The 21,998-nt window shown below is 54.1% G+C and overlaps 1 protein-coding gene across 2 annotated transcripts; it reads right to left on the bottom strand.

Moving 5' to 3' along the window:
• Positions 1-6,313: 6,313 nt before the first annotated feature.
• Positions 6,314-16,155, bottom strand: BSG (basigin (Ok blood group)). Of its 2 annotated transcripts, none has more exons than XM_070415596.1 (8): positions 15,996-16,155; positions 9,560-9,716; positions 8,804-8,892; positions 8,508-8,644; positions 8,160-8,433; positions 7,421-7,445; positions 7,191-7,268; positions 6,314-7,112 (listed from the first exon to the last, which is right to left on the bottom strand). In XM_070415596.1, the coding sequence occupies exons 1-7, from the start codon at positions 16,057-16,059 to the stop codon at positions 7,208-7,210; spliced, it is 807 nt and encodes a 268-aa protein (XP_070271697.1). In that variant the 5' UTR covers positions 16,060-16,155; the 3' UTR covers positions 6,314-7,112; positions 7,191-7,207. The 2 variants fall into 2 exon arrangements, with proteins under 2 accessions (XP_070271697.1, XP_070271698.1); XM_070415597.1 differs by having other exon boundaries at positions 7,200-7,268.
• Between the last annotated feature and the right edge of the window lie 5,843 nt (positions 16,156-21,998).

The raw sequence follows: 21,998 nt of genomic DNA, 5'->3' as shown, positions 1-21,998 counted from the left end.
GGCGAGGCGGCGCCGGGCAGTGCGGAGCGGAGCCGCCGCCGCCGCCGCTGGCCTGAGCCCGAGGGAGGGGGGGAGGCGGGGGCGAGGCGGGGCGGAGCCGCGTGGGGTGGAGCCTGGTTCGCAGGGGCTGGGCAGGGGCGGGAGTCCCGCCTCCGCCCGCGTCCGCGCCGGGAAACTGAGGCCGCGCGTCGGGGACAGCCCAAGGTCACGCTGCCTGAGACCTGAGAGACCCGCTCAGATATCTTCTCAGAAGGGGAGACCAAGGCCCACGAAACGGCAGGACGCGCTCAAGGTCACCGAGCCCAGCCACGGGGCCTGAACCTCTGCACGCGACCTTGGCCTTGGGTTTCTCCTCTTTCCAGAGCACCCGGCGGGGCGGTAACCATTACCGGCGGGACGCGGAGAAGGGGCGTTCCCGTGCCAGCCTCCTTCCTTTCTTTGGGTTTGAAGATTTCCATAATAAAAGGCTGTTTTTAAAGGCTGCGAGAGCCTTGCTGGTTGACTTAGGGCCCCTCAAGTGAGAATGTGTTATGTGGGGAGGGGCAAAGTGGGGTCAGTGCCGCTGGTCTCATTCCTCAGTCGCCCCTCCCCCCCGCCTTCTGCATATAAGGAAACTGAGGCCAATAGAAGAGCCACCTAAGGGTGCTGGTGACTCACACCCTCAAGCAGGGTCCTAAACCACAGTGGACCACAGTGTAAGTTTAGTGGGCATTTAAAATTTTTACTTATTGATTTTAGAGAGAGGACCATCACTTTGTTGTTCCACTTATTTATGCATTAATTTGTTGATTCTTGCCCTAACTAGGGATCAGACCGGAAACCTTGGTGTATTGGGACAATGCTCTAACCAACTGACTACCCAACCAGGACAAAATTAATGGGCTTTAAAATCAGTGTGGCTCAATGGTTGGGCGTCAACCTATGGACCAGGAGGTCACAGTTCAATTCCTGGTCGGGGTGCATACCCAGGTTGCAGGCTCAATCCCGGATCCCCGGTGTGGGGTGTGCAGTAGGCATCAGATTGGTGATTCTCTTTTATCATTCTTATCTCCCTCTCCTCTCCTCTCTGAAATAAATAATAATAAAAAAATTGGGCCCTAGCTCAGTAGATAGAGCGTCAGCCTGCAGACTGAAGGGTCCCGGGTTCAGTTCCGATCAAGGGCACATGCCCCGGGGTTGCTGGCTCCGTCCCCAGTGGGGGGCGTGCAGGAGGCAGCTAATCAATCATTTTCTCTCATCATTGATGTTTCTATCTCTCCCCCTCTCCCTTCCTCTCTGAAATCAATAAAGACGTATAGTTTTTAAAAAATCGGAAGTCCCAGAGCCTGCCATCCCTTCCCACCAGAAGCCCAATTACTCTGCCCCAGACAGGCCACTAGCCTCCAGCCCCTCTGCCTCCACTTCTGAGGAGGCACCTGAGGTCTTGTTTCTGGGGCTGGAGCCAAGTTGGTGTTAGGTGACAGGACTCTGTCCTTCGCCCCTCCCCTATTCTGCCGCCGACACCCCCCCACCCCCACCCCCCGCAACCAGAGAGTGTCATGAGGAGAATGGAGGGATGGAGAGTTAGAGATGGACACAAAGGAAAGACAGAGGGAGGAGAGGAAAGGAGGGGTCTCAAAGAGTGGGAGGAACACCTCAGCCTAGGACACAGGAGCCCTGACCTCCCGGGACCCTCCCACCTTCATGGCACTTTTCAGCCTGATGTCATATTGGGTGCCTCCACCCACCAGATGTCAGGGCCATGAGAGTGGAGATGTGACTTGTCCCTGCACATTTGGACAACGTGAGCTGAGCTAGGCCATCTCTTGCCTCCATTAGGCTGCCCTGAGCTCTGGGAATTCCTACGCCTTCACCAGGGACCACCTCTGTGCTGCCCTCAGCCAGACCCTGGGGAGGCAGGCAGGGCCACTGTCTGTCCAGAGGCAGCAAGAGAGGCTGGGCAGACTTGGCAGGGCCAGGCTGTGCCCCCCCCCCCCCCCCCGGCAGATGTGTGTTCTTGCTGAAGGGGGATCTTTTATGTGCGCCCTGGGAAGATGTCGGTCTGGGCAAGCCGCCAGAACCCCCAGGGTTGGTTGCTGAGAGTAGGGAAGTGAACTTTGTGCGACCAGCCTGAGAACCCACCACGCCTGGCAGCCGAGAGGCAGACCTGCAACTGCTTCCTAAGGGCCTGGGATGGACCTGCAAGTCAAAGGACTCTGGGGCCTACGGGGTCCCAGCCTCTCTCTGAGCCTTGGAGTTGTGTTCCCAGGGCCCGGTGACTCCTCCACAAAGTACAGGTCTCACCCCTGGGTTGGGCTGCCACCAGCCTCCCCCATCTCTCCCACTCACTCTCACTACTTGCCAGGTCAGAGGATTCTTTGCACTGAATGCACTCACTCATTCATTCATTCCAAAATATTTATTAAGCGTCTGATCAGGGGCTGGGACTCAAAAGTAAGCCTAATGGGCCACCCCTCCCTGGTAGGGCTGACAGTTGAGTGGAGAACACAGATAACCAATATTGCAAACATTATGTTTAGGAGACATATTGTCCTTTTTAAATAAATATTTTAATATATATTTAATATATATCATCCTTTTTAAATATAATATATATATACATATGTGTGTGTGTGTATATATATATATACATACATATATATATGTGTGTGTGTATATATATATATATATATATATGTATATATATGTATATATATGTATATATATTTCAGAGGAAGGGAGAGGGAGCGATGGAAACATCAACGATGACAGAATCATTGATCGGTGCCTCCTGCATACCCCCTACTGGAAATCGAGCCTGAAACCTGGGCATGTGCCCTTGACCAGAATTGAACCCAAGACCTTTCAGTCTGCAGGCCAACACTCCACTGAGCCAAACAGGTTAGGGCAACATATTGTCCTTTAGAAGGTGGTAAGTGCTACACAACCTTTCAGAGCCATGAAAGGGGTAAGGAAGGTGAGTGGTGTGATGTCTGCATGAAGACCTGGAGGGAGGGAGGGACAGTGTTATATGGACATCTGCAGGAAGAGTGTCTGGCAGATGGAAGAGCCTGTGTAAATGCCCTGAGGTAGTTGTGCCTGCCTGTGTGGGAAGGGATATTGAGGACCTAGGGGATGAGTGTAGATGACACCCAGAGATGGCAGCATGGGGCTAGACTGTGTAGACAGGTATAACACTCTAAGTCAGCTTATAATTCTGTTGCCTAAAACTGCTCCTGACTCCCCAGTGCCTTTGAAAGGAACCCCAGTCTCTCCCACCATCCAGAGCTCTGGGCACACAGGCCTCCCCACACTGAGCCTCCAGTAGGCCCCAGGCCATTACTCTATTGTTCTCCTCCATCGAGGCCACCCCACAGCACTGGTCATGACTCTCAGCCACCACTTCAAACCCCTCTCAGCAGTTGGGGCAGGTCCAGATCCAAAGCTCTAAAGTCCATAGTTTGGGGACCAGTGAGGGGCCCTGGAGTTGAAGCTTCAAGAGCTGCCTGGAAAGTCCATGTCCACACTCAAGAAATACTGAATGTCTGGTCAGCCATGCATGGCAGGACTGGGACCCCACACTCACCTCTAGGAAGGGGGGTGGCATGGCTAGACACCATTGTGCAGGACAGAGCCCTGGCGTCCACCCCAAGTGGCAAGTGACCTTAGGCAGAGCATCCCTCCCCAGGGCCTCTGTCCGCACCATGAGTGGGGCCTGCAGTTGTGCCGACTTAGGACTCATCTGGGTCTCCTTTCCCTGCTGAGCTCACTGCCCCCAGAACCTCTGGTGGGGTCGGGAGGGGTGGGAGGACCAGTGACAGCCCTTTGTTTCAGGTAGAGGGACTCTTAGGGTCATGGCACCAGATGGGGGTTGATGCCGAGGCTCGGGGAGGCCCACAGAGGCCTCCACCACAGTCCGTCCTCACGGTGTCCCAGGGAAGCAGGTGGAACATTTCCAAGCAGCCTGGGGGATGGGCCCTTGTTCATCTGACAGCCCCTCTGCTCCGAGCAAGCTGTGACCCCGAGACCTTGGTTCCTGAACCCTCCAAGCACTTGCCAAAGATGTTCTCATAAATCCAGACTTGGCTGCTTGGACTGCTCCATCTCACTCCTGGGGACACTGAGGTAGGTTCAGTGAGTTGTCACCAAGAACACTCCCAGTGGCACAGGGCTGCTTGCTGAGTGAAGGGACAAGAATACCTAACGTGAGGAAAAGGGACCAGGCTGCTGGCCCAGTTGCTAATGATGTTTATTTTCTATGTGCACAAGAACTGGATGGCGATCTACACACCATGAGCAGCCTCTCCCTGGAGGAAGGATGCTTTATGTAAACCTGCAAGGAGGCCGAGTCCTGCTCACCTCTCCATTCCATACCCTCCATCTGCTGCTCTGTGCTCCACAGAATCACGTCTGACCCCACAGCACTGACAATCTTTTATTTCAAAAATTTTTTTAAAGTAATTTTAATTGATTTTAGAAAGAATGGGGTTGGGGGAGAGAAACATTGATTGGTTGGCTCCCATACTCCCAACCAGGGATCAAACCTGCAACCCAGGTATGTACCCCAAACCCACAACCCTCTGGTGCATAGGTCAATGCTCCAACCGAGCCACCCAACTAGGGCAGCACGGCCCATCCTGATGAAGAACCCAGTGCAGCTGCCTCATCTGACCCCGAGCAAGCAAACCCCCACTCAAGCCCCAGAGTTAGAGGATAGGCTGACCAGGCCTAGCCAAGCCATCCCTAGTGAAGGGTCAGCCTCATTGTCACCAGTGGATCTTCCCACTGGACTTCAGGCCTCTCCAAAGACTCCTCAGCCCCATGTATATCATTGGCGTCCAATCAATGTTGCTGAGCATGAGTAGGCATGTGTAACTTATGGGCCACAGAAAAGTTAAAGTGGTGTATTCTCAGGGGCCAAGGGAGGTTGGCACTCAGTTGTGTCCAGCTGGAAGGTACACAGGACCAGGCAGTAAAAACAAGGGGCTCTCACCAGACTGGTGTGGCTCAATGGTTGGGCATCAATCCATAAATCAAGAGGTTGCTGGTTGGATGCCAGATGAGGGAATATACCTGGGTTGTGGGCTGGATGCCCAGCAGGGGGACATGCAGGAGGCAGCCAATAGATGATGTTTCTCTCTCATCACTGTTTCTATCTCTCCCTTCCTCTCTCTCTCAAAATCAATAGAAACACTTTTAAAAGATTCTAATAAAATAAAAAACAAGGGGCTCTGTGAATTTACTTCCTGGCCCATTCCACTCAGCAGTGTGCATGTGGCACCCTCTGGTGGCGGCCAGAGGGTAGGGCCGGTCCCCAATAACCAGGCTTGGAATTTCTGGCATGGAGCAACTTTGGTTCCTTTCTGTGAAATAAGGGGTGGCTTTCTCCAGGCTGTGGGGTGCAGGATAAAGAGGGTGAACCCCCTATACTCCTCCCCCAAGCTTGGGGAAATCAGACTGGTAGCTGACGGCTGTGTGGCCTTAGAGGCCTCAGTGAAGTGCCCGGTGGGCACAGCCTGTTGTTTCAGCTTCGTGGCAGTTATGCCACACCTTTTCCCAACACCGGAAAAAGCTTGCTTCTCTGGAGATCCCGGAAGAGCTGGTCCAATGCTCCCCACGACCCTCACCCGGACCTGCTTACAGTCTGAGACGGGTCTAGGAGGAGGAGGTCCCTAGGTGTAGAAATGGGTTTACCCTGGACAAGCTCTTTCCCCTCTCTTGGACTCAGTTTCCCCCCTGTACCAGGTGGGAGGCCCAGATGGTACCTACTAGTCCAGGGTTCAGTGAGGCCCTCTCTCCTGTGACCTCCTGCTCCACCAGAATGCTCCCTGGCCCTTCAACCTGTCCACACCTCCCCACCTGTCGGGGTGCAGTCGGGATGAACAGGCACCCCCTTCTTGCTTTCTAGGCCCCAGCCCTCCTCAGCTGGAACAGTCCCAAGAGGCCAGGCTCCAGGTGCTCCCACTTGCACCTTCCCCTACACAGCTCTTGAGTCCTGGCTGCCCTGGCCACACAGGACGGGTGGGTAGAGGCTGCCGATCCCTTACTGGGCAGCCAGTGGGAAGGACCCCAGGCATTGTCCAGGGCCTCAAAAACCTGACCACTCATCCCATTCAGACCTGGTACAGGGCCCCCCATGGTCCTGTGGCCTGCCCACCCCTCCTTTTACCCTTTATCTTAGGAACAAAGCTCCCAACCCAAGTGCTCCGCTTCATTCCTATCCTGCCCTGGCCCTTGCGTGCACTGCAACCTCTGGGCCTCAGTACAGCTTAGCGCTTGCCCAATGAACTCTCCTGGTAAGATTCAGGACGGGCACAGACAGGAGCCAGGAGAGTGAGAGGTGGGTCAGCCTTTATTGGTGAGCAGGCAGGTGGGGTTGGGGGCTCCCATGTAAGTCAGGATGCTGTAAAGGAAGAAGCCTCAGGCTCCACTGGGGAGGGGGTTTCTTCAGTCACCATGAGCACAGATGCAAATGGGGCTGTTACAGCAACTCCCACCCCATGATGGTCATCCAGACCCCCCTCCCCAGCGTGGGGAGGGCAGGAGCAGTGAGGGGGATACTCTGAGGGGTGGCCATGAAGTCAGGCTGGACTAGGTCACATAGACCTGCGGTGATGTGACAGGACTTGCTTCAGGCAGGCAGGACGCCAGGCACTGTGACCTGTGACCTCCTGAAAAGGGCAGTGAAGCAGCAGAAAGCAACCTCAGGAGGTGAGCTGTGGAAGGAGGAGTCTCAGGGAAAAGCCAGTCTGTCATCCACAGCCCCCCCAGCATGATGGACTAGAGGCTAAATTAAATGCCCAGGGGACACCAAGGGTATGGTTTGGGGGTGCAAGGAAGGAAGATGAAGGGCATAGGCAGGGGACAGCAGGGGCTCCCCACAGAACCTCGAAGCTCCCCTGGAGTGCTCTTAAAAATAAAAAAGCAAAACCCCTAAGGAATGGAATTCTACATAGAGAAAACCCTAGCTTAGTTTCTTTTAAAAGAGAAAACATGTGATTTGAATCAACAGTGTGGTCTACTTTGCAGGGTAGGTTTCCTTTAAGAGGAGAGGACTTGGAATGGTGCGAACACCAGGAACACCAGGCTCCTCTGGACAGCAGCTCAGGCCTGTGCAGACTCCTCCTCACTGCCTGCAGGAAGGAAGGGGCACTCAGATGCCAGCTCTGCCAGCACAGGAGCCCCCACTCCCACCCTGTCACGCTCCTCACCTTACTCACTTGCTCACTCAGTTGGCGTTCCTCTGGCGGACGTTCTTGTCTTTGTCATTCATGTGCCCGCTGCTCTTCCTGGGGACAGGAGGGGGCTTTTCAGTGCTCAGGAGGACAAGACAGCTGCCCTCCACCCCCAGTCACAGAGGGAGGGGCATCCAGGTCAGCAGCTCCTCCAATCCTGCCCACACCACCACCCTATCCCCACGCTCAGCGAGGCCAGGACTTACAGTGGAGCAGAGCCCGTGTCCTCATCTGTGCAGACGCGCAGCCAAGCCATGTGCAAGAGAAGAACAGGTGTCAGAGGTGGTTCCTGTGCTGCAGGGACTGGTCATGTGGGGAGGCAGTCCCATCCCTGGGACATGGACCCTCAAAATGAGCTATGGGGTCAGCCCAAGGGCCTCTGGGAGCCCTGCCTGCTCTCCTTGTCCACCTGCAGGTAGACATTCAGGTGCCCTCACCTGGCCAGGCGGCTCAGGTTTCCTGAGCTTCATCAGGTAGTCACGGGCTTGCTTGGCCCTGGCCCTTGGACCCAAGCAGCTGATGTGAGAGGAGGCTGAGCAACTGAGGACAGATGCTCACAAGAGGACACCTGCCAGCAGCCAAGTGAGGCTGTGGGGGCAAGCAGATCCCAGCCTCAGAAGGTGGGGCAGGAGGCCCTTGCTGGGTAGCTCAGTTGGTTAGAGCACTGTCCGATATGCCAAGGCTGCAGGTTCAATCCCCAGTCAGGTCACATACAAGAATCAACCAATCAATGCATAAATAAGCGGAACAACAAATTGATGTTTCTCTCTCTAAAATAAATAAATAAAAATTTTAAAAATAAAAAAGGTGGAGCACCTCCTGAGGAGAAGCCTGGGGACCTGACCTGACCTGTAAAAGGGGGCTGTCCCAACCCCAAAGCGCCCTCCACTATACTGCATTCAGGTCCCCGACAGGTGGGGAGCGGAGGGCATGGGGCAAGCTCACCATCCAGGACCTCGTCCGGCTTCCGCCGCTTCTCATAGATGAAGATGATGGTGACAAGCACAAGCACCTCAGCCACGATACCCAGGAAGGGCCAGAGGGCAGCGAGGCGGTTGCGCACACGCAGCGTGATGACGGCCTGGTCAGTGCCCTCTGCATTGGTGCCATTGCAGGCATACTTGCCAGGGTCTGCCTCCAAGTCTAGGTTCTGGATGTGCAACTCCGTCTTGGTCTCCGAGGACATCACAACCTTGTTCTGGGACGCGTTGCTGAAAATCTGGGGACAGGCAGACCTTGTAGTAGGGCGGAGGCCCAGGCCTTTGCCCCACCCCAGGCAGGTGCAGCCCTCACCTGGACCGCATCATCATTTATCTTGTACCACAACCAGTCGGTAACCGGGGGGAAAGACTCAGACTTGCAGGCCAGCACAACTGTCTCTCCTTCAGTGGCATGCTCTGACTTCTTCACAGCCTTAATCTTGGGGGGCCCTGGTGGGGAGCAGAGCACAGTGGAGCCTGAGTCCCACAGCCTGGAGGAGCCAACCCCCCTTCAGTGTGCGGGCTCCCCTCACCCCAGGGATGAATGAGCCTGCCCCTTCCTCCGTGCTCTGGGGGCCATAAAGCCGCTCACCCTTCACATTCACTCACCCTCCACATTCACGCGGGCGGTTCTGCCTGTAGGTTCCGAGGGGAGGAAGGTGCAGAAGTACTCTCCTGCGCTCTCCTGTGTGTCTACCCTGCAAGCAGACGCAGTCGTGAGTTGACCCTCTACCGGTGACTCTGTGGGGCCAGAGCAAACCTCGAAGGTCATGATCAGGAGATCCTGCAGGAGGGCACATACTGCCCATGTCCCATCAAGAAGGGAGAAGGTGATTTTGGGGATGGCAGATGGGTCTGGCCCCACTCCTGACCCGGCACCCGAACCAATGAGCTTCTGTACCGTGACCCTAGAAGCCCATAAACCACAGAGCACTGTGTTTCCAGAGCTGGCTTGGGCTCAGTTAAGACAAGGCTTCAGCTTGGGCAGCCTTGAGTGCCCAAGACCTTAATAAATTGGGAACACAGGGATTCCAGGCTGAGGGGGACTCATGTAGTGCCTCCTCCCCTTCAGCGCCTGGAAGAAAAAGAAAGGGTCATGGAGGCCGTGATGACCCTCCCTGGTTCCTGAGCTTTTCACAACTGAGGGATATGAACAGAGCTTGTACCTAACGTCTGTCCAAAGTGAGCCCACGGATCACAGTCTTCATTCCTGCTGACCACATGGCTGTTATCAGTGAGAATACATCAGAGCAAACAGGGCAACAGGGCCCCAGGGTGAAACCAGCTCCCTGAAATGAGGCCCACCCCTCTCCTGCTAGGCCCAGCGGGACATGGGGTTTGGGTGCTTCCATGGGCCTCACGCACTCATACTGCGTTGTCAGACCGGGCTCCGAGTCCTCCTGCAGCACCTTGTCCCCTTTCGTCCAGCGGTGTCCCAGGATGGCAGTGTCACTGGAATCCAAGGTGCAGGTGAGGCGTGTTTTGGAGTCAACAATAAGTTTGGAAGTCGTGATATTGCTCCCTGTGTGGCCAAACGAGAGATTAGCCAAGGGATCAGAGGGGGACAAAGCCTGCGACCCCCACAGCCACCTGCCAACTTGTCCCACAACTAATCCAGTGTGGCTCCTCCACAGTCACTGCAACCTCCTGGCAGGGAAGCCACAGCCTTGTTAACAAGTCTCGAATCGCACTGGCATGTTCAGGAAGGAAACATCCTACAGAATTAATGGACTTTGGGTGTGATGGGCTACTGGGCAGGATGCAGGGCTCAAGGCAGGTTTTGTCGAGGAGACATGGATCGCAGGTGTGGGAACAGAGACCAACACCCACCCAGAGTCCCAACTCGTGGGTCCAGCCCAGCACAGATCCTAATTTCCTTGAAGGTCGAGTTCCCACAGCCCACTCACAACTGCCACAAAATCACTGCACAGGAGACAATATGTTGTCCTGCCCAGGACACTGAGGGTGGACTCAATGAGTAAAGGCCCTTCAACTCGATTTCCAATTAGGCAAATCTTCCCGTTAGTTTCAGATGGTCTCTTGAAGAATCGAAATGTGAAAATCACTAGGAACCAGAAGGTGAGAAGCACAAGAGACTGGAGGTGAGCTGGGAGAACTCCTCCTCAGGGACCAGGGATGGGAGGTGAAACCCAGCCCTCCCAGTGTTCAGATAAAAAGCCAGGCAGGTGTTCCATGGACCAGAAGTTGAGGGTGAGGGAAATGGAGACCTCTGCTGAGGGCAGGGTCTGCCACCGCCCAGCCATGCCAGATGCTAACCACCATTGGTGGGGCAGTGAGCACACCCATGTCCACACCGGAGCCCTGTCCCTAGGTTGGGGCAGGTGCTGTGGGGACACCCCTGCCCAACCACCATGGGGTCCCAGGCACCACAGGGCTGTCCACACTGGCCTCCATTTGCCTTCTTTGGGATTGCTCCGAAGCAGAGCTTTACTCAGAAGTGTCTGTTTTTCCAGGATGGTCACCCACAGGCTAGAACCCTGGAGATGTCTTTGGTTGCCCCCCGCATGCACCCTGACTGGGGCCAGTGACTGAGTATGTGCCCTTGACCAGAATCGAACCCAAGACCCTTCAGTCCACGGGCCAATGATCCAAACTGGCTAGGGCTTTTTCTTTTTTTTAATGGTTTAATTATTTTTAGAAAGAAAGGGAGAGGAGAAACATCGATATGAGAGCAGAACATCTATCAGCTGTCTCCTGCATGCCCCCTACTGGGGATCAAGCCTTCAACCTGCACATTGACCCGGTAATCAAACCAGCAACCTTTTGATGCTTCTAAAAGCTATGCCCACAGGATTGAGCATAAACAGATCCAGCCATAACTGTTTGCAATGAGCTTCTTTTCCTTTTGGTTTGTGGGGAGAAGCCTGTGGTATAAAGTTAGGTGAAAAAGCAGGATACGAGACTATATTTGAACAACTTCTGTTCAGAGTCAACCATTCCAGAAAAGCAGCTACAAGAAACCCAGCAGTCTAGCAGCCATTCAGCAGGCCTGCCCCACCTGGACCCCTGCTTCCTCACATAGTGACTTTTTAGAGCAAAACTGTGAAATCACAGAACAAAACACATGAAATTGGGCAGAATTGCTAGAGGTAGTGACCCCTGTCTGAATGGTTATCTTAGCTGCCTGGAACTCAGCAACAGTATAAATTGATTCCTTGGGCAGCAAACCTCTGGCTCAGGCCTAATACTGCCAATCCAGAGGAAATGACAGGAAAGGTATTCTGCATCCAGTGGACACCAGGTTCTCAGCCTCACCCATCCACAGAGAGACCAGGTTGGTCATTAAGAAAATTAAATCTCAAGCCAGTGTTCTCAGTGGTTAGAGCAGCGGTTCTCAACCTGTGGGTCCCGACCCCTTTGGCGGTCAAACGACTCTTTCACAGGGGTCGCCTAAGACCATCCTGCATATCAGATATTTACATTACGATTCATAACAGTAGTAACATTACAGTTATGAAGTAGCAACGAAAATAATTTGATGGTTGGGTCACAACATGAGGAACTGTATTTAAAGGGCCAGAAGGTTGAGAACCACTGGGTTAGAGCATCAGCCTGGGCACCAGAGGGTCACAGGTTCAATTACCAACCCCAATTGGGGAATGGGTGGGAGGCAACCAATTGATGTGTCTTTCTTACATTGATGTTTCTCTCTTTTCCCTTCTCTCTAAAATCAATGGAAAAAATATCCCCGGATGATTAACAAAAGAAAATTAAACCTCAAAACCCAAAGGGCAGCAGGAAAACTTTATTCAAGAGACATCACAGCTGGATCTGGCACGATCCATGAGCAGCTGAGATCAGCATGCCCTGAGGGTGCAGTCCTAACCCCAAACCTGCACTGGGTCCCAGGGCAATAGCTAGGGGCCTGGCACTATGTCCTCAGTGGGCTATTGGCACCCCCACCCTGTCCCACTGCAAACCTGACACATGCAGACCCAGCTGCCCCGCTGTGTTTCTAGTCTGGGAGGATGGTGGCCTGCCTGTGAACAGGACACATGCACAGCCAGGCAGGGCCTCTTCCTGAGCAGACCAGTCCTCCTGACCCACCACTGGCCACCTGCTGGCTCTTTCTTTAAAAGAGGACAGGATGACTCAGAACTCCAGGCAAGCAGGGGATGAAGCAAAAAGTTCAACAGCCAGCCCTAGCTGGTTTTGCTCAGTGGATAGAGCGTCCACCTGGGAACTGAAGGGTCCCAGGTCTGATACCAGTCAAGGGCACACGCCCAGGTTTCGGGCTTGATCCCCAGTAGGGGACGTGCAGGAGGCAGCAGATCGATGATTCCCTCTCATTATTGATGTTTCTATCTCTCTCCCTTTCCCTTCCTCTCTGAAATCAATAAAAATATATTTAAAAAAAAAAAAAAAGTTCAACAGCCAGACAGAAAATAGGAGGAGGCCTCTGGGGCTGGGGCATCCATCTGATCCCAGGCCATGTACATACATGCACCACTACATGTGTGCATATGTGGGTGATAGGGGCAGGCACACGCATGTGTATGTGTACCCGCATACATATGTGTGTGCATACATGCACACGGCTCCCTTGCTGCGTGCAGGAGAGCACAGACTGCTGGCCAAGGAGGTCTTGGGGCCTCAGGTTGTCTGTTCTGGGGCAAGGTGGCCCCAAAGCCTCAGGAACAAGTGGACCGTCAGGTCTCCCCACCTGCAGTGGCCCGAAGGCACCTCACAGGACTCAGGACAGGCACAGTTACAACCAAACAGGGGTGTGAAGCTAGAAGCTCCACTGCCTGATCTGGACGCATCCTGGTAATCCACACTTCTCAGGAATCAAAATTTCCAAGATTGCATAACAAGCAGCTACATAAAAAGCTGGGAGCAGTCAGGGTAGGAAGTGAGGCCAAGGCAGCCCTACTCCGACAGGCCTGCCTCTCTCTACTCTAGAGCCTGGGACCCCCATCTGTGCTCTCATTCCCTCACCAGGGAGCTGCTAGAAAGGAGGTCAGTCAGATCTTGTCCCAGCTGCACCTGCCTCCCTGTGGGAGAATGAGGTGGCTCAAAAGTGAGCCTAAAACCCCTTAGGCAGACACCCCTGCTCCAGCCTGAGGGCCATGTACAGCAGGGGACCAAGGCTCCACCTGGGCCACCTGCCAGCCTTCCCACCATGGAGTCTCCTATGAGCTGGCCACCATGACACCACATCTCTCTCGTGCTCCTCAATAGGGCCACATCACTCCCAGGGGGAAGCGGGGGTGTCTTAGGCATTACAATGACTGTGGCCCTACCCAGGGTCACCACACACAGAGACCTGCTGCTGTAAGTGATGTTAAAATCTGTGATATTAAAATATCACTGGGACAGGGCCATTAGGAAAAATAGTCTCAAAAGGCTCCTGGGTGGGGGTGGGGGTGGGGGGTGGAGGGGATTGAGCAATGTTGGAGAAAGGTTGAAAAGCAAATCCTCTGGCAACCCCTGACCAAACCCAGTGCCCAGGTGACTTGGGGGAAGCACCCCTAGAATTCAGAGGGAGAAGAGGCAGGAGCCTCCACCCTTAGGACACTACACTAGGAGACAGGGAGAGAAAAGTGAAAACTCCATTCTGTGATTCTGGCCCCGTGACTGTAACCCACGTTCTCAAGTGAAGTCACCTTCATCTAAAAACAGCTACCCCTCCTCCGTGCCCACTCGGCAGCCAGGCCGGGGCGTGGGGCCAGGCAGGCCTCGTGGTAAACAGCCAAGGAACTTGCAGGATGAGACAGAAGGCACCCGCCCTCTCCCCACCCATGGCCTCACTGCAGGGCTCAGATAGGAGCCAAGAATGTTTCAGGGAAACCAGCCGTGGCTCCTCACCTCTCCCTCCATCCCATCAGGAAGCAGCTCCTGCTCCCTTCACCTGAGGCTCAGAGAGGCCAAGTCATCAGCTGGAAAGCCTGTGCTCTCCCAACCTTTCTGGCCAACACACCAGGATTCTGGGTAATCTCAGGGAGAGCCAGGGTCTTCTGGCAGGAGAATCGACCCAGGGCCTCAGACGACAGGGTGCTGATTGCTGATGCTCACAAGGAACCTGTTCCTGGCAGGGCCTCCAAAGCATTTCTGGGGCGCTGACCTGGCCAGGAGAGGCAATCACTGTCACTAAGTCACTTCTAGGCAGAAAAAGGACATGTGGTGACGTCCTCAGAAAGACTTTCCGATCTTTCCAAGATACCCTGGGAAAAGGGGTGCTGTCCAAAGTGAAAGAGAACAGAACAGAGAGGAGTCCCCGGGGGTCAGACTCAGGCAAGTGTGCAAGACCAGCTCCAAAGATGCAAAATGGCACAGATCCTCTTGGCTTCCTGGCTGGGGCTCAGAAGCACCCAGTGCTTCTGCTCTAAGGAGAGAGGCACAAACTCAGGAACTGTGCTCCCAGCCGAGGGAGACCACAGGGGCTTCCACCCACTGGCCGTCCGCAGCCGTCCAGGGCTCTATCTCCAAAGGGCTCACGCTGCCAAATGCAGCTGTGTAGCCTCCTAATTCACTTGTCTACAGGTTCCTGAGTCCTTCCAGAGAGGGCTGGCAGGAAGCCAGGCCCTTACCCAGAAGCATTCAATACATGGCTGTTTTGATGATAATGAAGACAAAAGAGGCGAACTGAGATCATAAGACAGATCAGGAACACCCCAGTGAAGCTTCCACTAGAGGCAATCCCTCTGGGCTCCTGCCCAGGACAGTTGACCAGCCTCTCAGAGCCCGACAGGTCCTGCCTCCCCAGAAGAGCCCCAGACCATTCTGGTCTGCACTTTGTCCCCTCCATTCTGGTCACTATAAATCTTTAACCCAGAACCAACTGGGAAGTCTTGGGGGGGGGGGGGGGGGGGGGAGACACGTCTCTCTCAGGCCTTCCCCTGGAAAACGATACCTCCGTCCACTTCTCACAGGAGCATTCAAACCACATCTGTCCACCCCCAAGAAGAGCTCCAAAATGTAGTGCCTGTTGATAGTCGGCAAAAACTCCACTTCCTGCTCTTTACCAGTGGCCAGGGCGACCTTAGGGTGACCTTGGAACATCTCCCCTCCCTCCCGGCCTACTCCACCCCTGTAAAAGAAGGGAGGTGTGGACTAGACCTTTTATCTGTGCCGAGAAATCAGAAAAACCGGCAGCAATGCCCGTTGGCTCTCTACCAGGGTTTAAACTCAAATGTTTGTGCGGATACCAGGGGCAGGGGCATACCCGGGGCAAGACTCAGACCTAAATCCCGGCAAGAATGACAATCCCTGCCGACTCCAGAGCCGCCTGCCTCAGGGGCACTCACACGCATGTGATTCCAGCGTCCGCTTAAGAACAGCCTCCTGCCCAGATGCGAGCCAAGGGTCCGGGGAGTCCAGGGGGCCTTCCGCCGCCGCACCCCTTGCCCCAGCACACCCCGGGCGGGGGCCCACCCTCAAGCTACCTCCCCAGGCTCCTGGGCTCCCGTTCAAAGGAGACGCTGCAAGACCCAGCCGCAGGGTCCCTCTTCCGCAGGGAGAGGGTGGGAGGCCGCCTCCTGAATCCCTCCCAACGGGCCAGGCCCCTCCCGGACCCCGTCCCTCCCCCAGGCGGTCGGAAATCTAGGACTTCACCTCCAGGGATCTCCCTTGTCGGATCTCAGGCCCCTAAGGCAAGGTCTCCCCACACACTACCTCGGCGGGGAGTCCCGTGGGTGCCTCCGAACACCTGGGCGCCTCCTGACCCCGGGCACTCCCGCCCGCGGAGCTCTCCAGTATTCCCCCCCGCCCCTGCCGGAGGGACCCCAGAGGCCGAGCCCGCGCTCGCCCGCGGCCCCTGCCCGCCCCTCCCAGTCCTCACCCGCCCCGGAGCCGCTCTCGACGCTCAGGACGAGCCCCAGAAGCACAAGCAGTGCCGCCGCCATGTCGCCGCCGTCGTCCCCGTCGACAACCGCCGCCCGCGGCGCTATAAGAACCCGGAAGGCGGGCCGGGCCCGGGTGCACAGGGAGGAGCCGTCTGCGCACGCGTGCAGACGCACGTACTCACGCAAGCCCCGCACGCCGGCAGGCCTGCGCTGCTTAAGGCTGGGCGGCCGCCTCACGTGACCGCGTTGGGCCACGCCCTGCGAGCTGGGGGTGTGGCTACCTTGCTCGGAAACGGGGGCGGGGCCTTCATTTGTCCAGAAAGTGTTGACAACTAAACTGTGACTGTCGTTGACATGCTCAATTTGTATCATGTGTATTTTACCACACTCCAAAAAACAGACACACAAAACACTAAGGAGACCATATGGATCCCTGTGAACAAGTGGGATAAGTCCTCTGGCTGGGACTGCCAGATTTCGTGAAAACACCTTGAAGGCAGTTAAAATTTGAATTTTAGGTAAAAAATGAGTAATTTATTAATGGAACTATGCCATGCAATATTTGGACATAGTGATGCAAAGAAAGTATTCGTTATTTATCTAATATTCACTATTTATTTGAAATTCAAATGTCACTGTCAGTCCTGTATTTTGTCTGGAAAACCTAGCCCGAGTTCCCAATGTTTTTCAACAAACACTTTTAAAAAATTACAAAATAGCCAGGCTGGTGTGGCTCCGTGGTTGAGCATCAACCTATGAACTGGTCACGGTTCAATTCCCAGTCAGGGCACATGCCCGGATTGGGGGCTTAATCCACAGTGTGGGGCGTGTGGGAGGCATCGATCAATGATTTTCTCTCATCATTGATGTTTCTCTTTCTCCCTCTCCCTTCCTTTCTCTGAAATCATCATTGATGTTTCTGTCTCTCCCTTTCCCTTCCTCTCTGAAATCAATAAAAATATTTTTTAAAGTACAAAATAATTTCAAACAAAAGCAGGGTAATGTAATCTTTGTGACCTTGGATTAGGCAACTATTTCTTACATATGACAAAGCACACACAACAAAAGAAAAAATAAGTTGGACTTTAAAAAAATAAACTTTTGCCCTGACTGGTTTGGCTCAGTGGATAGAGCAGACTGAAGGGTCCCAGGTTCGATTTCGGTCAAGGGCATGTACCTTGGTTGCAGGCACATTCCCAATAGGGGATGTGCAGGAGGCAGCTGATCGATGTTTCTAACTCTCTGTCCCTCTCCCTTCCTCTCTGTAAAAAATCAATAAAATATATTTTTTAAAAAATAAACTTTTTGTGCTTCAGAGAACACCAAGAAAGTGAAAACACAACTGACAGAATGGGAGAAAATACTGAGGTTAATCATGTATCTGATAAGGAACTTATATCTAGGGTATATACAATGAACACTTACAACTTAATTTAAAAATATAATTACCCAATTTAAAAATGAACAAAGAATCTGAATGCACATTTCTCTGAAGAAGACATGCAAGTGCACAATAAGAACATGAAAAGTGCTCAATATAATGAGCCATCAGGGAAATGCAAATCAAAAACACAGTGAGACACTACTTCACAAACACTAGGATGACTGTAATGAAAAGTCAGATAATGAGTGGCTCAGTTGGTTGAGTGTCGTCTGGTGCACCAAAACGTTGCTGGTTGGATTCAGGGCTCCTACTTGGGTTTTGTATTTGATCCCATCAGGGAACCTATGGAAGGCAACAGATCCATGTTTCTCTCTCTCTCTCTCTCTCTCTCTCTCTCTCTCTCTCTCCATATCCTCAGGTGAAGATTAAAAGAATAAATAGATAAAAATAAAAAAGGCAGATAATAATTGTTGGAGAAGGTGAAGAAACTAGAACCCTCATGCATTACTGTGGAAATTCAGAACGGTGCAACCGATAAAAAATACCCCAACAGTTAAACACAATTATTGCCCTGGTCAGGGCCAGGTGGCTCAGTTATTGGAGCATGGTCCCATACACCAAAAAGTTTTCAGGTTCTATTCCCAGTCAGGACACATACCTAGGTGTGGGTTCGATCCACAGTGGGTTCGCTCAGGTGCCAGCGAGGAGCCCGCCCCGCACCCACACTGGACCACAGGGGCCAGTCGGGCTCCCTGTGGGTTCGTGTAGGAGCCAGTCTTCGAGGCTGGCCCGGCTTCTGTGTGGTGCTGCTTGGTGGCCCAGAGGCCCACACTGCTCCCCAGCCCGCAGCATCCAGCCACGATCACCACATCTCCACTTGGGGACTCAGGCAGAGGAGGGCGCGTGGGGTCCTGGGTGCCCAGGGCCCAGAGCTCAGCTGGGACCTGCTCTTTCATGCCAGACTCTCACGCTTTGATCGCTGGCTAGGCCTAGGGACCACACCTGTCCACAAATTTTATGCACCGGGCCTCTAGTCAATAATAATAATAATGATGATAACAATAATAAAATGGAAAAACTATTCTCAGGTGAACATCCACAACAAAAAAGGGTGGCCCTGGCAGCCCATCCATGTTTCTGTCTCACATCAATGTTTCTCTCTCTCTCTGAAATCAATAAAAACATATCTTTAGGTGAGGATTAAAAAAATAATAGGGTGATGTAAGGGGGGCTGCTTTGCATAAGGGGTCAGGCAGCTTCTTGCTGTCAATGACATACGAGGTGACATAAGAATGAGGAGGAGGCGGAAGCCATGGGAAGGAGTGAGTGGTAGTCTGATAACAGCCTGTCAGGTGGGGAAGGCAGCATCCAGAGAGGAGGCTGGGCAGAGCGTGTGGAGTCCCAGCTACAGCGGACATTCAAGGAAAAGGCTGGAAGGATGTAGCAGATAGGCCACAACTTGCTGATAATGGGACTGTAGGATGAGGCTTTCACTCCTGGCAGATCCACTCTCAGGCCCTGGGAGCCTCAGAGCCAACTGAAAGCCCCAGGCTTAACAAGGCCACGAGGCCACACAGATGGGGATCGAGAGCTACGTGCAGAATGAGGGAGGAAGACAGCCAGCTGGCTTCAAAACCCCTACAGCCTGGGAGGTGGAATTTCTCCTAGCCTGCGCCCTTGCCCTTCCTAGGCCGGGCTGAGGACAGCGCTCGTGGGAAATAGCCTTTGCTTTTGTTTTCAAAATAAAGCTCAGTCTCCTGAAGACCCAGTTTTCTGATCCTCTCCCTCGAAAGCCTGCCTTGCCCCCTCACCCCCACTCCCCAGACCCCTGCCTGGCTCAGTCCTGGCCCCACCCCAGGGCAGGAGGACCTGAGTCCCCCTCTGCTTCCAAGGACAGGCCTTCAGGACCCCTCCGTCAGGGCAGCCAGACTTAGGAAGTAAAAATACAGGGCACGCTGTTAAATTTGCCTTTCAGATTTTTAAAAATCAGTAATTTTTTTGTATAAGTATATCCCACACAGTATCTGGGACTTACTTTCACTAAAAACATTATCTGCTCTATATCTGAAATTCAAATTTAACTGGCCACCCTGTATTTCACCTGGCATCTCTGACCCACTCGAAGGCAGCCTGGCTCCATCCCCCGCCCTCATGGCACTGGTCACCCTCTGACCTTGTGTGAGGTCAGGGACAGCCACCTCATCTGGGCTCCTGCTGTGCACTCATCTGCACACAACAGCTGCCCCTGCTTAGCTGTGGGTGGTCCTCTCTCCCCCGCTCCCACCCTCCCGTCCCTGCCTCTGATGCCTGCACCCTCTGGGATAGATCTGGACATCTTCCTCCAACAGAGGGCAAAGCAAGCAACTCTCTTCTTCTTTTAAAGTAATATATTTTTATTGATTTCAGAGAGGAAGGGAAAGGGAGAGATAGAAACGTCAACGATGAGAGAGTGTCATTGATCAGCTGCCTCCTGTACACCCCATACTGGAGATCAAGCCCGCAACCCGGGCATGCCCCCTGACGGGGAATCGAACCGTGACCTCCTGGTTCAAAGGTCGATGCTCTACCACTGAGCCACGCTCGCTGGCTGGGCAAGCAGCTCTCTTCTTCAGCCTGTCTCTCCAACTCTGTTCTGGGCAGTAGACAGGCCTCCCTGGCTAGAGAGGCCACGGGAGAAGGCAGGGCAGCCCTTCCTTCTTTGTTCCAGCTCCTCCTGCAGGAAAAGGAAAAGCCAAGGTTCTCTCCACAGCCCACAGGCCTGGCCCTGCTGACCCCTTGGGCGTCAGCACCCTCCGTCTCTTCGAAGCCTTGGCTCTCGCCTCACTGGCACCGCTTCCTGCTCCAAGCTTTTGCCCGGGCTGGCCTGCCGCCAGGGATGCCCTCCCCAGGTTGTAGCCTGGCTCCCTCCTTACATGGTGGTACTGGCCACCTCCTGGCAGAGGCCCCTCCTGCCGGTCCTGGCTCCAGTGCCTCATACTCAGGACACCAGACGCGGCTCCGTCACAGGGTGTTGGCTTTGGTTTGTTTGCTTCCTACTTTTTCTTATAAAACCGTTCGTACTCACAGACACAGGGAGAGAAGAGGGCATAGGGTTTTTCTTCTCTTCACACCCACTCCATCCATTTATCCTAAAATGTTCCAGGTTAACTCTGTGTATTTTTCTGAAAGGGTGGGGCTTTGAAATCCAACCCCTTCCCAGATGGTGACTCCAGGGGTGGGGAAGTGTGTGGATTCTATTCTCTGGGCACCGGGGAGCCCTGGGAGGGATTGGAGAAAGGGAGGATCAGGGAGGATCGTCATCTGTATGTACCACTGAGGGGAGAGGGGCCGGGAGCGCTGGGAGTGGACTGGGGTAGGGGACAGGATGGTGCAGTGGGCTGAATGGTCGCCCCCAGAACCTGTGGCAGCTTATTTTGAAAAATGGTCTTTGCAGGTGTATTAAGTTTAGGGTCTTGAGATGAGGTCGTCCTGGATTAGGTGGGCCTTAAATCCAATGTTACTGGTGTCCTTATAGGAGACCAAAGATGAGACATAGCCTGGCCGGCGTGGCTTAGTGGTTGAATGTCCACCTATGAATAAGGAGGTCACGGTTTGATTCCCAGTCAGGGCGCATGCCCGGGTTGTGGGCTCCATCTCCAGTGGGGGCAGGGGGGCGTGCAGGAGGCAGCCAATCAATGATTCTCTCATCATTGATGTGTCTATCTCCCTCTCCCTTCCTCTCTGAAATCAATAAAAACATTTTTTTAAAAAAAGATGAGACACAGACACAGAGGCTAAGCCACCAGAAGGTAGAGACTGGGGTGAGGCTTCTACAGGCCCAGAGATGGGGGAACCCCCAGGAGCTGGAAGAGGCAAGAGCATCCCTCCCCTGGAGCTTCGGGAGGCAGGAGGAAGTGTGGGGAGTGTGGTCCCACCGACACCTCGATTTCCAATGTGTGGCTCCGGAAAGGTGGGGAGAAATGTCTGTTGCTCTGGGCCACCTGGTCTGTGGTGCTTTGTTCTGGCCCCCCAGGGGCAGCACTCGGTGGCACTGTCGCCCCCCCCCCCCCTCTATCTGTCCAGTTGGAAGCATCAGAAACCGGAGCACAGCCCACTCAGCCGTGGACACATCCAGAAGCCAGCTGGGAAGTGCTCTGAGTCCCCAGGCAGGACAGGGCACCGGGTGCAGGGCCTTGCTCAGCACCTCCCCTCCGCACCAGCCCCGCAGCCCGCCAGCCCGCCAGCCCCCCAGCCCCCCAGCCCGCCAGCCCGAGGGAGCTGCAGCATCTCATCGAGCTGGTGTCTTCCTGTCCCTTTAAGCAACCCCAGACCTCCTGTACACCTGGGGGTGGAGCAGGGACCCAGCTGGGCCAGGAAGGAACAGCTGAGAAGGCAAGATAAGCTTTCTCCCTTAGGGTGGCTCCCGCCCTGCAAACACAGGCCTGGCCTCCACTGATCTTGGTCCAGTGGAGCCTCTCAGATCTGCGGTGCCTCCAAATCCGGTCTCACTTGAAGAGGATGAAAAACAACAAAAACCAAAGCTTCTTGCAAAGACAGTCAGGGACCATGTGCTGGCTGAGTGGGGCCGGCAGGGATGACAGCCAGTCTCTGGAAGCTTAACGGAGGGAAACCAGCA

The sequence above is a fragment of the Myotis yumanensis genome, unplaced genomic scaffold, assembly GCF_028538775.1.
Source record: "Myotis yumanensis isolate MYYU_CA2020_CCGP unplaced genomic scaffold, mMyoYum1.0.hap1 SCAF_5, whole genome shotgun sequence".
Taxonomy (NCBI): Eukaryota; Metazoa; Chordata; class Mammalia; order Chiroptera; family Vespertilionidae; genus Myotis; species Myotis yumanensis.
The sequence above is the reverse complement of the archived record's forward strand: the minus strand, read 5'-3'. Positions and strand labels throughout refer to the sequence as shown.

Bases quoted from the DNA above. Each gene is read 5' to 3' on its own strand.
- BSG (XM_070415596.1), bottom strand. From the start codon at position 16,059: ATGGCGGCGGCACTGCTTGTGCTTCTGGGGCTCGTCCTGAGCGTCGAG. The intron at 8,645-8,803 runs GTGAGTGAATGT...GCTCCCCACCAG, and splicing joins CGCCCGCGTGAATGTGGAGG to GGCCCCCCAAGATTAAGGCT. The intron at 8,434-8,507 runs GTGAGGGCTGCA...GCCTGTCCCCAG, and splicing joins TAAATGATGATGCGGTCCAG to ATTTTCAGCAACGCGTCCCA.